The sequence below is a fragment of the Gobius niger genome, assembly GCF_951799975.1.
Source record: "Gobius niger genome assembly, chromosome: 7".
In the NCBI taxonomy this organism is placed as follows: domain Eukaryota; kingdom Metazoa; phylum Chordata; class Actinopteri; order Gobiiformes; family Gobiidae; genus Gobius; species Gobius niger.
This window is the reverse complement of record NC_136858.1, coordinates 32,591,608-32,607,770: the sequence shown is the minus strand read 5'-3', so window position 1 is coordinate 32,607,770 and position 16,163 is coordinate 32,591,608. Positions and strand designations below refer to the sequence as shown.

General features: G+C 38.5%; 1 protein-coding gene across 1 annotated transcript in view; it reads left to right on the top strand.

Annotated features, from left to right (window-relative positions):
* The first annotated feature begins 1,397 nt into the window (after positions 1-1,397).
* ttc7a (tetratricopeptide repeat domain 7A) overlaps positions 1,398-16,163 on the top strand; it is a 114,276-nt gene continuing 99,510 nt past the window's right edge. Inside the window, exons 1-3 of the mRNA XM_079559424.1 lie at positions 1,398-1,601; positions 13,345-13,508; positions 14,288-14,456. Coding sequence (XP_079415550.1) covers positions 1,472-1,601; positions 13,345-13,508; positions 14,288-14,456 — 463 coding nt within the window. The 5' untranslated portion in view covers positions 1,398-1,471. The remainder of the gene's footprint in view (positions 1,602-13,344; positions 13,509-14,287; positions 14,457-16,163) is intronic.

Below are 16,163 nucleotides of genomic sequence, written 5' to 3'. Positions count from 1 at the left end.
GAAAATAATATAGTCAACGCTACAGTTTCTCGTATGCCTGTCCGCCAGTCTTCTCAGCTCATTAGAAATTTCACTCCAAAGCGAATCCATTTCTATCTCGAGTCTCCGACTTGTTTGGCAAGCCACTAGTTGTTGTAAGGGGTAGTAACATAGCACAGCAGTCCCCAACTAGATATGCTTGAGGTCCAACATGCAACCGTTCACCACTCCAAAATGGAGGCTGTTCAGCGACACAGAGCAAAGGATAATTTACTTATTTGTTTAAAAAACACACACACAATGCAATTGCTGCATATGGAAGAATGCTTTTTTTTTCTTTTCGTTCTGACATGGCTATAGCGAGAACACAGTGATCTCAACATGGCCGTCTATGCTGGACAAGCTCTGGAGCAAGGAAAAAGATTGACCAATGAGCTTACAGCAGAGGCATCCCGACCCACCCCATGATTTGCATCTCATTAAGAGAAATACAGAAATAAATACAGAAATAAATACAGAAATAAATAAATAAATACAGAAATAAATAAATAAATACAGAAATAAATAAATAAATACAGAAATAAATAAATAAATGCATAAATAAAAAAATAAATAGAGAAATAAATAAATAAATGCATAAATAAAAAAATAAATAGAGAAATAAATAAATACATGCAAAAATAAATAAATAAATAGAGAAATAAATAAATAAATAGAGAAATAAATAAATATATAAATAAATAAATAAATACAAAAATAAATACAGAAATAGAGAAATAAATAGAGAAATACAGAAATAAATGTATAAATAAATACAAAAATAAATAAATATGTAAATAAATAAATAAATACAGAAATAAATAAATATATAAATAAATAAATACAGAAATAAATGCACTTATTCTCATAATTGCACGCATTTCTTTGCAAATTTTATCTTTTTTAAATTTATTTATTTATTTATTTATTTATGTATATATTTATAGTTTTGGCAGCCATGGTCCTCCATAGGTAAGAGGTTAAAAGGCAAAAAAAAAAAAAGACGCTAATTGTTGCACAAGTCGACTAATCGATACGCTAGGCAGTTGCTAATGGCTGACTCGAGTTGATTGACAGTCGAAAAAACATTGAATTACCTAAACATCTGCGCGCCAAAACTTTAATCACAAACCTTGGTGAACAGAAAGTGATCGCACGTGTGTCAGCGGCCACAAGGAACCTCTCAGATCCTGTCAAAGTACATTAGTCTTGAGAACAAAGCGCTGCATTAGTGTTATCTCGCCTGTTGAAGTAGTTTGCCACATTTCCAGGCTGTTTACACTGACTCACCCCCTCCTCCTCCCTCTCCCTCTCCGTCTCTCTCTCTCTCTCTCTGGCCGCGCGCTCTCCTCTGCCTCAGTTCGCCGTGTCCGGGGAACACTCGCACCACCAGCAGCACGGATACCTGCACCACCACCACCACCACGGGCTGCACCAGCGGGACAAACCGGCCATGGCAGCCCGGGTGTCGTTCACGCAGCTCCGCATGGAGGCAGAGCTGGAGCGGTACCGGGCCGAGTGCCAGTGGGACAAGATCCCGGGGGCGGTGGAGCACATGCAGGCGGCGCGCATTCACGAGGACGGTGAGTCGGGACGGGACCAAACCTTTTACCTGTGGGAGTGAAGTTTAGCGGAGTTTTAGTGTAGGCGTTTCCTGGTGGCTGTCAAACTTCGCAAACTGATAACTTTGATGGGGCTGTTGACTTGGGCTCTGCAATTTTGGAAATGACTCATTTTAATTAGGGGTTATTGTGCGTTTTTTTTCTCCTGCTTTGGACGTGGTTTAGAGTTTAGACATAACTTATCACCATTTAGGTTTATTTTAAGCTTGGTTTAGTCTTGATTTAAACTAGGTGGTAAAAGTTTGAGAACTACTGACAGCCAGTGACCTATAAAGGCAGAAGTGGTCAGTGTAGCTACAGTAGTAATTCTTGCCATGGGTTTTTGTGAATCTACATGTTTTTTGAGAACTTATTTTACTCTAATACTCGACTGCATTTCTATAATGTCTTATGTAAATGGTATAAAACTGGCCGTGTGCCCCAGGATGATGCAGAACAGTAGGAGGCTGTCAGGACGGTGCTGTCAATTAAATGCCTTTGACACAGGACGAGGAAGAAGGTTTTTCCCACTTGTGTGCAATTTGCATGTTTTAAATGGACTTTCAAAAGTGAATCCTTGAGTACAACAAATCTGACCGAGCAACTTTTACTTGCAGACCAATTGGAGTAATATTTTACCTGTTACACCGCGCAGAGTTTTGCCCCGATAAATAAAACTGAAATACAAGCTTTAATTTTATGACAGATATTTTCATAATTGAAAAACAAAAACACATACAAACAAACATGTGCCTTTGCTGTGAGCGGCTCAGCTTTCCTGAGACATGACTGTAACTTTACCGGGAGTGGGTGCGTCTCCTGCTCGTTTCCATGGAGATGTCGATTAAAGGCAGCAGGATTTGAGATATAAACAGGTTAGGTTCTCATTAGGGTTGAACGATATGGACAAAATTTCATATCTCGATAATCATGCCCGATATCTCGATATCGATACGATACAATATAACTATGGGTTAGATGAAAACTAGACATTTTTCAGAAAAATAAAATAATAATACATAATACAAAAGAGTGCAGAGAGGTCTTTTGCGATATTGATATCTTGAATCTTCCTATCTCGATATCGATACGATAATGAAATATCTTTCAGCCCTAGTTGTCCATCCATCCTTTGATTACCCACTGCAGTAATGGCATTTTCTTTTCTTTTTTTCTTTTTTTGTTATTAGTGGAAAAACCTGCTAATTTTTTGATTTATTTGTAATTTATGGGTTTGTGCGCTATAAATAAATAATAATTAAAAAATATATTAAATAAAATAAGATAAAAAAACATATGTATATACGTACATACATACATACATACATACATACATACATACATACATACATACATACACACCCACATACATATGCATACATATACATACATATACATACATATATACATATATATATATATATATATACACACATATACATGCATGCATTCACAACACATAGGCACATTTATGTACATACACATACAAATAGATACACAAATACATATACCCATCTGCGCATACATGCACGTACACATGCATACACATATACACACATACATTAGATATCCATTCAACTCAAATTCCCTTATTTAAAGTACTGTAGTCTCAAATAAATAGTTATAAAGTAAAAGTAAGTAATGTCATTTTCTGTGTTGAGCTGGTCATTAGGAGCGTGTTTTGTACTGATGGCAACGGCAACAATATAGGCCAAAATGTTACGCGGTGTGCCTTTAAAGCTACTCCACATAACATTTCACACAAGATTGATTGATTTTATTATATATATATTTTCTATCATTGAAAAATACCTAAAAAAATGATGTGTGCTTGCGATGAGCGGCTCAGCTCCTCACACCTGACTGTAACTTTAATGGTTTCCGTGGAGACATTGGCCAAATATGAGAATTAAATAGGTTATAGGTTCTCATCTCATCCAAATCCATTCTTTGATAACTCATTGCAGAAATAGCCTTTTCGATGTCGAGCTGGACATTAGGAGCATGTTTTGAACAGTAGAATCCAAAATGTACCAACAACCATACTCTCATTTTCTGATAAACGTGATTGTGATTAAATCTGCAATATATCAGCTGGTGTTCTGGCGAGGTACGCGTGGAAGCCAAGGTAAATACGCCAACGTTATTTGAAATGAGGTGCAGAAAACAAATTCAGAGTAGTCGAGGTAATAAAGGCTCACTGACCCATTTTGTGCAATCTGATCCATTGTTATTACAGCTTAAGGTTATTTTTGGTGTCATGTTTCCTTTTTTGTTAAGGCAGTTGGCTTTTATTGTAGTTGGTAGCCTAGGTATTTACCTCCTCTACATTACACATGGCTACTGGCTACAGCCTGACACACTTGGTCTCTGCCATATTATACAAATAGTCTTGTCGCCATAATCATTGCTACAACAGTCTTTCTTCCAGAGTCACTATACAATCGTAGTTCTCTGTTCTGCCAGAGCCAATCCTGGATAAATGCAGAGGTTTAACATCTTTACAATAGTCGAAAATCAAAAAGTAGCCCCCTATGGACAGGTGTTAACCTCTTAACTCCCACCTGAACGGATCCCATTTTCTCCAGTTTGGCTTTACCCTAGTCAAAAAGCCTCTTGGGGAAAAAAGCACCAAAGCAGCCACAAAAAATGAGAAGAAAACAAGGATGTAAACGCAACAAAAAAGAGACAAAAACTCAACAAAAATGTGACCAAAATTCAACAAAAATGTGACAAAAATTCAACAAAAATGTGACCAAAATTCAACAAAAAAGAGACAAAAACTCAATAAAAATGTGACCTAAATTAAACAAAAATGTGACCAAAATTCAAGAAAAATGTGACGAAAACTCAACCAAAATGTGACAAAAATTCAACAAAAATGTGACAAAAATTCAACAAAAATGTGACAAAAATTCAACAAAAAAGAGACAAAAACTCAACAAAAATGTGACAAAAATTCAACCAAAAAGTGACAAAAAAGAAGAAAAAAAAGTGACAAAAATTCAACAAAAATTCAACAAAAATTCAACAAAAAAAATGACGAAAAATTAAACAAAAATGTGACCAAAAAGAAAAAAAACATAAAAAAGGTTACACAACACAGCAACAAGGAAAAAGATCAGTTTTGTGGGTCTTAGCTTTCAAATGAGGTGTTACACAGACCTATATAATGGCCAAAGAGGACAGAATGCATTTGGTTCAGGCGGGTGGTGCATCTGGTTCGTCCAATGTAATTGCTATGTCCATATTAAACACATAAATAAATGAAATAAATGAAAGGTCTGATGGTGAATGACTGACAGGGGCAACGGGAAAACCCTAACAATACAGCACATCTTTTAAAGTGAATACAAAAACAACTTTATTTGTGACTATTTATTCATTTATTTCATTGGAACAGTGCATATAAAGGCCCTTTACCTGATTGTTTTGTTTATAGCAATCAATGAAAGAGGAAGCCACTAAATAAAAATGTCAGTTCTGGTCAAAACTCATTCCTAACTTTCCCATATTATTCAAAGCATCTCTGTTTACAGGCACATTTCATAACTTGCAGGGTCACTTTTACAGAAACTAAGTCTGCAAGTTCATGAAATTGATACAAATGTTTTATAATTTGTTGCAAAAATGTCTGAGTTTACAAAGGAGGACAAAAGTACTGTTATTGGGGAAAACAATTAAACATATTACACTGCAGACATATTATATTGTAGGCAAACAATTTTGAGCGCTATCTCTTTTCTTAAGCCACTGATGTAAGTCAACTTCCTTCCTTCCTTCCTTTTTAAAATATCATCTGATTGCAATGGAAGGGCATTTTCTCAGTCTGTTAATTTATAACTCTAAATTACTGATTAGATTTAAGCAAAACCCGACAAGAGAAGGGCATTCGAGTTACCGTAGACCAGACGATTCAGTACCTGTTTGAAAAGAAAACAAAGCATTGCCAAGTCTGGCTGCTTTGAAATGAAATGTTGCACATGTCAGTTACCCTTTAAAAGAGCGTTAACAGCAGCGTGTCGTAGTTCACACCTACATTAACCTTGAACGGAGCTGGACTTTGGACTTTCCTTGAGATAAAGTCCAGCTGAAATGAAGGCTTCTCTGTGACTCATTTCACCTAGAAAAAAAATCACTCATGCCACAGGTTTAGAGCTCGACTGGTCAGTGATGAAAGTGTTTTAATCTGCAGTAATTAGCAATGGACGAGTTCAAAACGCCTTATAGGTATTTTCTGTTTGGTTAAAGTATGAACTAAGTTTCTTAGAGACTTTAAGAATGTGATGTGTTTGCTGATATGAAGGTGATTTAACACTGTGCTTTTAGCAGGACGGTATGTTCACTTCCTATCCCTATGTTATAGCATGCTCTTGTTACTTGGTGGTGAACTCTCTTTGATAATAAAGTGTTGATTAGATAAAACATTTAGTGTAATGCGAGTTAAAAGGAATCATTTTTTTTAAATTTAAAGCAGGGGTAGGCAAGTTTGCTTGCCTACCCCTGGAGGGCCGAATTTCTTCATTGTAAAAAGACCAAGGGCCGGATCTGCCAATTTTAGCCCAATGTAAAGCACCATTTTCTACAAATGCCAGCGTTTGTATGTGTATGATTAGGGCAACCATTAAACGATAGTCTGCTATAGGGAAAAAAGTTTAGGTTCTACCGGTATCTAACCTCTTACCGGGGGGGGGGGGGGGGGAATACTGTTTTGATGTTGTTGGTCAAAGGACAGCATTAAAGGAAGTGACTTGGTTGTTTTCCCCATTTTTTTATACAATATATTCTATATTTCCCCAATGTGTTCGTTCCCCATTTATTTTTGTCCCATTTCTTCACACAATTTTTCCTTATTTTGAGCCACATTTTCTTTAATTGTCGGTCTAGTGCTAACGGTTAGCTAGCACTAGCTACAACTGCCGTTTTTTCACCTCTACTGAACAATCTACTGTGAGAAAATATCCATATGGTCCTGATTTACACTTGACTTTATTTATGTGCGATAAATAAGTTCATATTCCACCAGAAAATGGCTGAAAAGAGTGGAAAATTGTGTTTCTCTAAAGATTCTATTTTCCCCCTCGAGATGCCGTCTGTATCTATAGGTATTGAAAAAAGTATCATTCAGGTTCTGTTTGAAGATTTTATAAAGAATTGACTGTATTTCACACATTTTTAGAGTATTCACAGGCATTTGATCTCTCATTTGTGTCATAATATCTTCTTCAAAATCATTAAAAACATCCCGAGGGCCACAGGTTCTTAGCAGAAGGGCCGGATTTGGCCCCCGGTTCTGACGTTGCCTACCCCTGATTTAAAGGAACAGGCCACCGTTTTTCCATACTGAGATATGTTCTTACCTGAGCTTAGACGAGTTGATTCGTACCTGTCTGGTCTTTGTGCCCGTGGAAGAGCGTGGCACCTTCCAACTTCACCCCTGTTTGGAACTATAGGAATACATTGGGAGAGGCCAAATGCTAACAACATCTTTGGTCTTTTTGCTTGACTGAGGGCACGCACAAAGACCAGACAGGTACGCATCAACTCGCCTAAGCTCAGGTAAGAACATATCCCAGTATGGAAAAACAGTGGCCTGTTCCTTTAATTTATGCAGTTGTAGTAATATCATAATAAAAGTGGAAATCATATTATAAATAGACAATAATACACTGAATGAACACTGATGTTTTTTGCAAGGGCTTTTGACGAAATGCAACATAGAGATAAGTCAGAGTTCAGCCCAAACCTCACTGACCTTCCATTACTTTATGTGTTACCCATTAATGAATCTATTTGCAATGTTTCTCCTAAGCTTTGCGACTCTGATTAGCTATGCAATGTGACTTCTCTTAACATTTTAAACATGTCCGGGAGGCAAAGCATTACCATTTACCAAGACGCACAATTTACTTCAGCATCTGTTGTTTGCGGAGGTCTGATTTACAGGGTTAGCAGGTTTTATTCACAGTGAATCCCCATGGAAACAGAATATTCAGTCATTTTTTAAACCCATATTAAGTAAAAAGTTTCAGCCTTTGTGATTCATGAGCTTTTGTCCAGATACAACACTAGCCAATACAATGAAATATTACATATTATAAGAAATTGTGAATATTTTGCCCAGAATGAATTGTTAAAGAAGTTGTCATACATTGTTAACAGTATTGTGATGTTTTCTATCTGATGCATGTCTCCTCGTGTTCCTTACTGGCATCTCCATAGCCGACAGCTTGTCTTTTGTACAGTATTTACAAAAGCGCAGTTATATCTTTAAGTGTTTATAGCCCCTCATCTCTCTGTACCTGTGTTTTAATGGTGGGCCTGACCTCTGCTTTTACTGCCTCAGCTGGCATGAAGTTCCTTTGTCGCTAATCCACAATACTCTCAGAGATACAGTACATGGCGCACTGCAGCCCCATCATCAGATCTGCTAATGTCAGCTCGGTCCACGCACACATAAAGATTGATTTTACAGTCGGGTTGGCTGTTCGTTCAGGGAGAAACGCAGAGAGCACTGCCGTGAGTTTACTCTGCTGACGTGAGCGGGGCAGGCGGGTGCTTTAGCCACTTCACATGTCGCTAATCGAGGAGATAGATAAGAGCAGGAGAGGGTAGGGCTGCTCGATCATTGAAAAAATAATAATCACGATTATTTTTGTCATAATTGAAATCACGATTATTCAAACGATTATGTGTTGCCTTTAAAAAAAAAGTCTATCTTTATTTTATTTAATTATTAATCAAAACACTACTCTACAATTTATGTTTTCTGGACAGTCATAAAAGTACAAATGATTTCAAGTACGCCTTGATTAAAGAGAGGTCCCTGTTTCACACCTGCCCCCTGCTGGCCAGCCCTCACACCTGCACAAGTAAACGAAGCAGTGCGGCCTGATGACATCATCACACAGCGCCGTTTGTTTTCTATGTCAGACAAAAGCATGAGCCATGGCACGTGAAAAGCGAAGGGAAAACAATCCCAGCGCCATGAAATAACGCAAGTCTGCTTTGCAAAAAAAAAAAATTGAAAACAAACCATTTTTTTTTTGAAAAAATAAATAAATTATAATCGATTTTTTTTGCGATTATGCAAATTTTGTAATCGTTTACTGTTGTAATCGAAATCGTAATCGAATTTCGATTAATTGCACAGCCCTAGGAGAGGGTATCTGAATAAGTCTTACCCTAGCCTTAAAGGGATATTTCAGGATTTTTAACATAGCGCCTCATTTCCTTGTTATCCAGAGCGTTGTTGATTTCTGGAGATTTTAATTTTTTTTATTCATGCAGTCCTTTTATTTGAAGAGTTTAGTGGCGCTAGGCTAGTGCTAGGCTCGCGCATGTCTATGGTAACTAGTAGCCTGCATTAAAAACCTCCAAATGTTGCCATATCTGATTTGTCGAAAGCTCCTTTGTGAATTCCACGAGTAGTAATGGCGGCCGCAGGTAAACAAACTACTGTAGATCCGGTAACCGAGCAGATCACTCCGCCGCTGCGTAGCTTACAACCAGGAAGCTGATGCTGCTCAAATATGAGCTCTTTTAAATGAAAAATAGTTATATTTCAAAAATTACTCACTCAACACAGACATTTATATCGGTGGTCTGGTGTTATGAGTGATTTGCCTCAGGTGCACTGTGCTTGGGTCAGACTGTTTTTAATGCAGGCTACTAGTTACCATAGACATGCACTAGCCTAGCACTAGCCTAGCATCACTACTAAACTCTTCAAATATAAGGACTGCATGAATTAAAACATCTCCAGAAACACTTTGGATAACTAGGATAATGAGGCCCTTTGTCAAAAAATAAAAATATTCCTTTAACCCCTAAGTCCAAGGGTCATTACATTATATACCTCCAAAGTTCTAATACACTTTATTTCATTGTGTATGCAACCCATAGGTACAAGTTATTACAGATTCTTACATTGCCTTCTACCAAATTTGGTTGGTACAATGTATCAAGGTTAGCGTAAAATAACAAGGTAGCCATTTTTCTTTCATGGATAACAATTCAAGTCTTTTTAGGGTTAATTCGGGGTCACATTCGTCCTATAATGTGTGCCTCCCCACTTCCAGAGTAGTGTCCTCCACTTGTGATAAAAGCGATTGTGAAAAAATGTGGATTGATTCTGGATGTAAACACGTGTCTCAGTCTTGGCCAAAGAGCAAAAACAAACCCAATCTGAAGCTAAACAGGAAGTCTTTGATCGGCAGGGCGTGTGCACAAAAGTGAGATGGATGAACAGAAGAGGAACTGTGCATTTTTACTTGAGTAAATTGACTGCTACTGGAAGCACTAATTAGAAAAATAAATGTTGAAAAAAGTATTTAAAGCCACATTGTAGATGCATCTTGTTATGAATATGTTGTACACAATCTGCAGACATTTCTCTAAATATAGTGTATTATAAATTGGAAGCTCAAGGCATTTTCTTTAGACTTACCAACCATGAAAGCAGAAGTAGCTTTCAGCCATTTGTGTTCTGTAAAAGTAGCTCAGGGGGTAAAAAGTACTGGGGAGAAGGAGTAACATGATTGTGAGAGAAATGCCATGACATAGCTCTATGTTTAGGTTTTGAGGAGGCTAAAACCATTTCTTTGCTTTAGCTTTGTTAAATGCTAATCAGTCTTATGTGCCGACATTTCTGAGACGAAAGCACATGAGCACAAACCGTCACATCTCAGAAAGAAAAGCACCTCAGTCCACAATTTTTCATTCACATTTTTGTGAAGTTGATCAGCCTTAGACAGAGGACTAGGTACTGTTAACCCCTTGACTCCCACCTGAACCGAGCACATTTTCTCCAGCTTTACCCCAATCCAAAAGCTTCTGGAAAAAAGGTGTGAAAATAGCAACAAAACTGAGACGAAAACAAGGATGAAAATGTGAAAAAAGTGAGAAAAAATTGACGAAAAAGTGACAAAAAATGTACAAAAAAATGACAAAAAAATGACAAAAATGGACAAAAATTTGACAAAAAAGTAAGAAAAATTTGACGAAAAATTGAGAAAAAATGGACAAAAAAGTGACAAAAAATTGACAAAAAAGTTATAAGAATTTGACCAAAAAATTCGAATAATTTGACGAAAAAGTGACAAAAAAGTCACGAAAAAAGATCTGATGATGGAAAAAGATCAATTTAGTTTTGTAGGTCTTAGCTTTCAAATGAGGTGTTACACTGGCCTACAGGATTTGGGTAAAGCTGAACTGGAGAAAATGCTCTCGGTTCAGGCGGGAGTTAAGAGAATAAAGTATGGTATTGAAAAAAGAAAAGTATCGAAAGCAGGTACCCAAATACTATATATCTTTAGCGGACAAGTTTTGATGCCTTTTAAGTCCAAGGACAGCATTAAAGGACCTGACTTTGTTGTTTCAGCTAAAATAAATGATACAAATTAAAAAGAAAGAGTCTTTTATACATTAACATTATTGTTCTGTTTTCTGGTTCTAGATAGAGCTGTCATGCTTATTACTATATCGACTTATTGTTCAATATATAACAGGTAAACGATATATTTTTGTGCTCGATATTTATCATCTTTGTATTTATTAACATTTCCGCCCTATTTTTTCTTTGTAAAACTTTGATTTTTGACTGAAGCAAATTGAGCTACATTATATTTCATGTTTATTGCAGCTTGTGTGATATTTTCGGATATAATTTATTTTTATGCCTGAGAGTCGACACTTTCCAGTATCAATAGAGTCAATAATATCGTTTATCGCGATACTTTCTGGCCTCAATATATCGAACTTCAAATTTGTTATCGTGGCAGGCCTAGTTCTATAAATGTTTTAGTACAGTTATTGGAAAAAAGCGTTGCTCAGGTATTGGTATCGTAAACTAAGAAATACCGGTATTGAAAAAAAATCAACGGTACATAGCCATAGTTAGAAGGAAGACTTTTGAAATCCTCATTTCACAAAGAAGGTATTTTATCAAGACAAGTGCTGGATAGCAAGTGCAAGATGGAAAATAGCCATTTGTGGGCTGGTGCACCTTAATTTGCCACTTGAAATTGTGTGTATTACTGTCTTCGTGCTCTAAATCTGACATGTAAATGACAGAATGCTTCATTAGTCCACTTTTGGGCGTGTTACTCGTTTTGCACATGAGCAAACGCTTTGTAAATGAGTAAAAATTTGGGTTTTTGTAAGGTGGTTCTTCCTCGGCTGCCGACTTGATACAGTTTGTGATTGGGGCCAGAGCTGCGGGCTGTGTGTTTGACTCTTCTTGATTCATCGTAGGTGGACATGGGGAGGGCCAGTCAGGGCTATTTAAGGAAAGTGTTCGGAGTCTGAAACCCTCCCTCGGACCTCCTGATCTGAAGAGCTCGCGCCAGTGGGAAATGTTGAGATGAATTTGCTTTGGCCACAAACACAAGTGACCCGTGACCCCAAGCTGGGACTCTGTTTGGGTTGGAAGAAGAAAAACATGTTTGTGCATCATCAAAGTTGAGAGTAAAAGCCGTATTTGTAGAAATGCTAAAACAAATAATTTGCAATACATTTTACTACTTTTATTTTCTCTTGTAGCTTGCAAAGTTTTTTGTTTTTTTTAGGCTGATGCCCTTTTTGTTGTGAGGGTGAAGTTTTTTGCTCATTGGCACTTGGCGCTTCTTTGATGGGCAAGGACTTAACTCACTGCAACACTTTTGCAGTGAGATACTGTATATAATAGAGGTACTGTACTTCAGTCACTATGGTACCCAGAGTGGTAGTAGAGCTAGGCCAAGTTTAGTTAAATCAAAGCCAATAAAATAAAGTCAGAAACTGGTAAGGAGCAGTGGGCGACAACAGTGCAGTGCCCGGGGACCCGTCTCCAGATGTGGAGCCAGGCTGATGGTCAGAATCACCTGGCTGGAGGATTCACCTATTGTACATGTTTTTACTGGTAGGGAAACCGGAGTACCCGGAGGAAACCTACGCAGACACGTGGAGAACATGCAAACGCCAAACAGAAATGTCCAGGTGGGAATCAAACCCAGGACCTTCTTGCTGTGTTGCACGAGTAATAAATGCTAACGTTTCGCCTAGGGCTATCAAAGTTAACCTCTTAATCCCTGCTTGAACTGAGCCCCATTTTCTCCAGTTCGACTTTACCCAAATCTAAAAGCAAATAGGTGGCAAATGAGCGACAAAAACATGCCGGAAAAGCAACAACACAACAAAAAGCCACAAAAAAGTGACAAAAATTAGAAGAAAAAGTGACGAAAACACAACAACGAAAAAACAAAAAAAGCGACGAGAAAGCGGTTCAAAAAGACCAGAACACAATAAAAACACTTCTAAAATGTGACAAAAACGCAGCAAAAGAGCAACAAAAACATGCTGGAAAAACAACAACAACAACAAAGCAACAAATACACAACTAAAGAGTGAAGAAAAAGCAACAGAGAAAAATCAACAACAAAGCCACAAAAATGCGATCTTTTGACCAAGTACACTGTTCTCTCTTGAGCACATGTTACCAGATCTTTTGCGAGTTCCCACTTTACTGCTGTCACTCAGTCTGAGAATGAAGAAAGCTGACTTCATTTTGAAATCATTATTTTGAAACCATTTTTCCCAGCCTTCTTCCAGTAGTATCATAACGTTTTGTAGATATTTTAACATTTTCATTGCAAACATTTCCAATACAAAATAATATCTAACTACCGCAGCGTTTAGATATTTGGGCCAAGATATTCACGGTGTTTAACCCTGTGTGTTGTTGTAGATGACTATGGGACCCTCCTCTTGGCCGAGTGTCTGCTGGAGGAGTGTCTGCAGGAGAACATGGAGCTGCTGAGACGATTCAAACCTTTAGAGGACAAGAGCCAGCCCAAACTGAACCGCGCCAAAGGAATCCTCAACGCCATCCTGAGCAGGGGCCGCCTCACCGTACGTCCACTCGTACCAGTGGCTTTACTCTAGAGTTGCTAAGATTAAGCGCGAGCTAATCGAACTCACAATGTGGGATCGATATTAGATTTTAATGAAGAACTAAGTAGCTTGTTTACCTTAATAAATCCTTCCCAATCCCTCTGAGGGTAGTAAAAGTGTGTGGGATGATTGGAGGGTCTTTCATCTCCCCCTGGTGTCTCTGGCCAGAAAACCACCCTTGCAACTTCCCTGCCTCGGGGTCGGAGGCGCAATACACACTAATAGAATCACGAAGAAGAAGCTAACAGGCTAACGGGCAAAGCTAACTGCAGGCTAGCGCCACTTAAACAGTATTTACAACCAAGTTTGAGAGAAAAAAAAATATCTCCATTGTGTAATTGGATGTACAATATCCCCGTGTCCCTTTGTCTTTTCTGTCAGCGTAGTATTTACTCTCACGGACAATTAATGAGTAAAAAATCGCAACATGCTACGACACCTGCAGTGGCACTTATGGCCTCTAGGGGCATGAGTTACTTAGTTCTGCTTTAATTGGTGCACACAACAAGATATCCAGTCTCAAGGTTGTCAAAATTGTGTAGAATTCCTGCCTGTTTAGACCTCTACTAACTTGTTCGTAAATCAATGTAATTCTTGTATTAGGTTTGCCCTTCTTTTCACCGTTCTCTTTAAAATGTGTGGAAACAAAATCTGGAATTTTAAAACATACTCTGCAAATGTTTTTATGTTACTTTTCAAGCAGTATGAGCAGGTTTTATCTCCCCGTCTGTCTGCAGCCCAGATACCTGAACGAGGCGCTGCTGCTGATGGCGAAAGTGCACTACGTCCAGGGCAGGTTCAGAGACGCCCAGGGGATGTGCGCCCGAGTGGGACTGGAGGAGCTGACCAAGGACGACCAGCCCGTGTACCACCTGCGGCTCCTGGCCGAGGCCTTCGTTATTAAAGGTGCGTCTGTGAGGAAGGCTAAGTCTGTTTATGTAGCATTTTTCATAGACAGGCTGACAAAGTGCTTCACAGCAGTAAGAACACAACGCAGCGACTGTATAGCAGGTGTGATATTGCTGGATAAGGAAAAGTTCCCCACTAAAAAACAGAGGTGTTATACATTTTGCCCCCCTTAAAAGTATTGTCAATTGTTATTACGTTGAACTGTAAGTTGACCAATTATCTTGGCTGAACTCTCCCCCCAAGGGTCGTGCTGATGGTGCTGCTGACTGCATCAAAATACCCCAAGCCTTTCCTTTCCGAATGATCTGTCTCCTCCTGGTGTCTCTGGTTGGAGATATTGCAGACCTGAAATCACAATGACCTTGTATGGCGCTGACGTGGACACAGAGTGTGAAATTGGGTCTGTTTAAATGAATGTCCCGCAGCTGGACAGGATCAGGCTGAGTGGACAGAGACCTCAGCACAGACTGAGCCCAGGCCAATTGGAAGGAGAGTTTGGGGGACAAGAAACTGGTCATTTGGGGGAATAAAGGGTCTTTTTTACCAGGTTAATGAGCACCTTGTCATGAGATAATTATTCCTGGATTGCAAACGTGTTCGAGCTTGAACTAAATCTGTAGCACAGGCAGAGTTTGGGAGCTAACCTCCCGTCTGTGTGTTCGGTAGCTGGTGTCCTCTGAGTGCTCCGGTTTCCCCTTTCACTAAAACCATGTACAATAGGCCAGGACGAATAAGTGTAGGAAAAATAAGTGTCAGGGACTACAGGTGGAAACTAGCACAAGTGCTTCAGCCTGGTACAATGCATCTCTCCTTCTTGAGGTTAATGTATATTGTATATTGTCCCTGTTTAAATAAATACATAAAACAAACTTTTAGAAAGTACAGATATGGGACAACGGTAAAGGTAAAGTTTAAGTTAAATATTATTGATCCCTGTAGGAAAATGAATTTTCTGCTTTTGACCCATCCTTCAATGCCGCCGGGGCAGCTGCAATGCAGCCTCCCAGGACCCATCTCCAGATGTGGAACCAGGCTATTGGTCAGAGTCACCTGGCTGAAAGATTCACCCATTGTACAAGTTTTTAGTGATGGGGAATCCGGCGCACCCGGAAAAACATGGGGAGAACATGCAAAGTCCATACATATATTGTTATACAACAACATACAAAAGAATAAAGAATACCCGTCACACGTAACACGCTAACACACCTGCAGAACATTTAAGTTATGAGCTAGAAATTTGACACCTCAATGCAAGTTATACACCAAAAACAACTTGTTGTTACAAAACAACCATTCCCTCCCAGCAAATTTGATTTTCTTCTGAAACTCTACTATTATATGATGTCATGGGCCACATTTCCAGAGCATTAAAGTCATAATGGTATTGAGGACGTTGCATAATCTGGTTAGACTCGTCATTATCAAGTCTCTGTTTCCTGATGATCGGACGTGAGCTCAGCTCCAGCCTCCACATCAAACCACAATCATCTTATTTGACTTCTCTGAATGTTACAGTGGCTTCAACTGCAACAGTAGATAGTTTAAAAGTACTTTTTTATGGTTTTATCAATAGTTTATGGTCACGTGATTTTCAGATATGAATATTCGGACCTTGATGTCTTGTCTTTGGGCTGTGGCTTATCTCATTAAGGCTGGCTGTGGCTTTTTCCCTGTCAAAAAGAAAAAAAAAGCTACTAATAA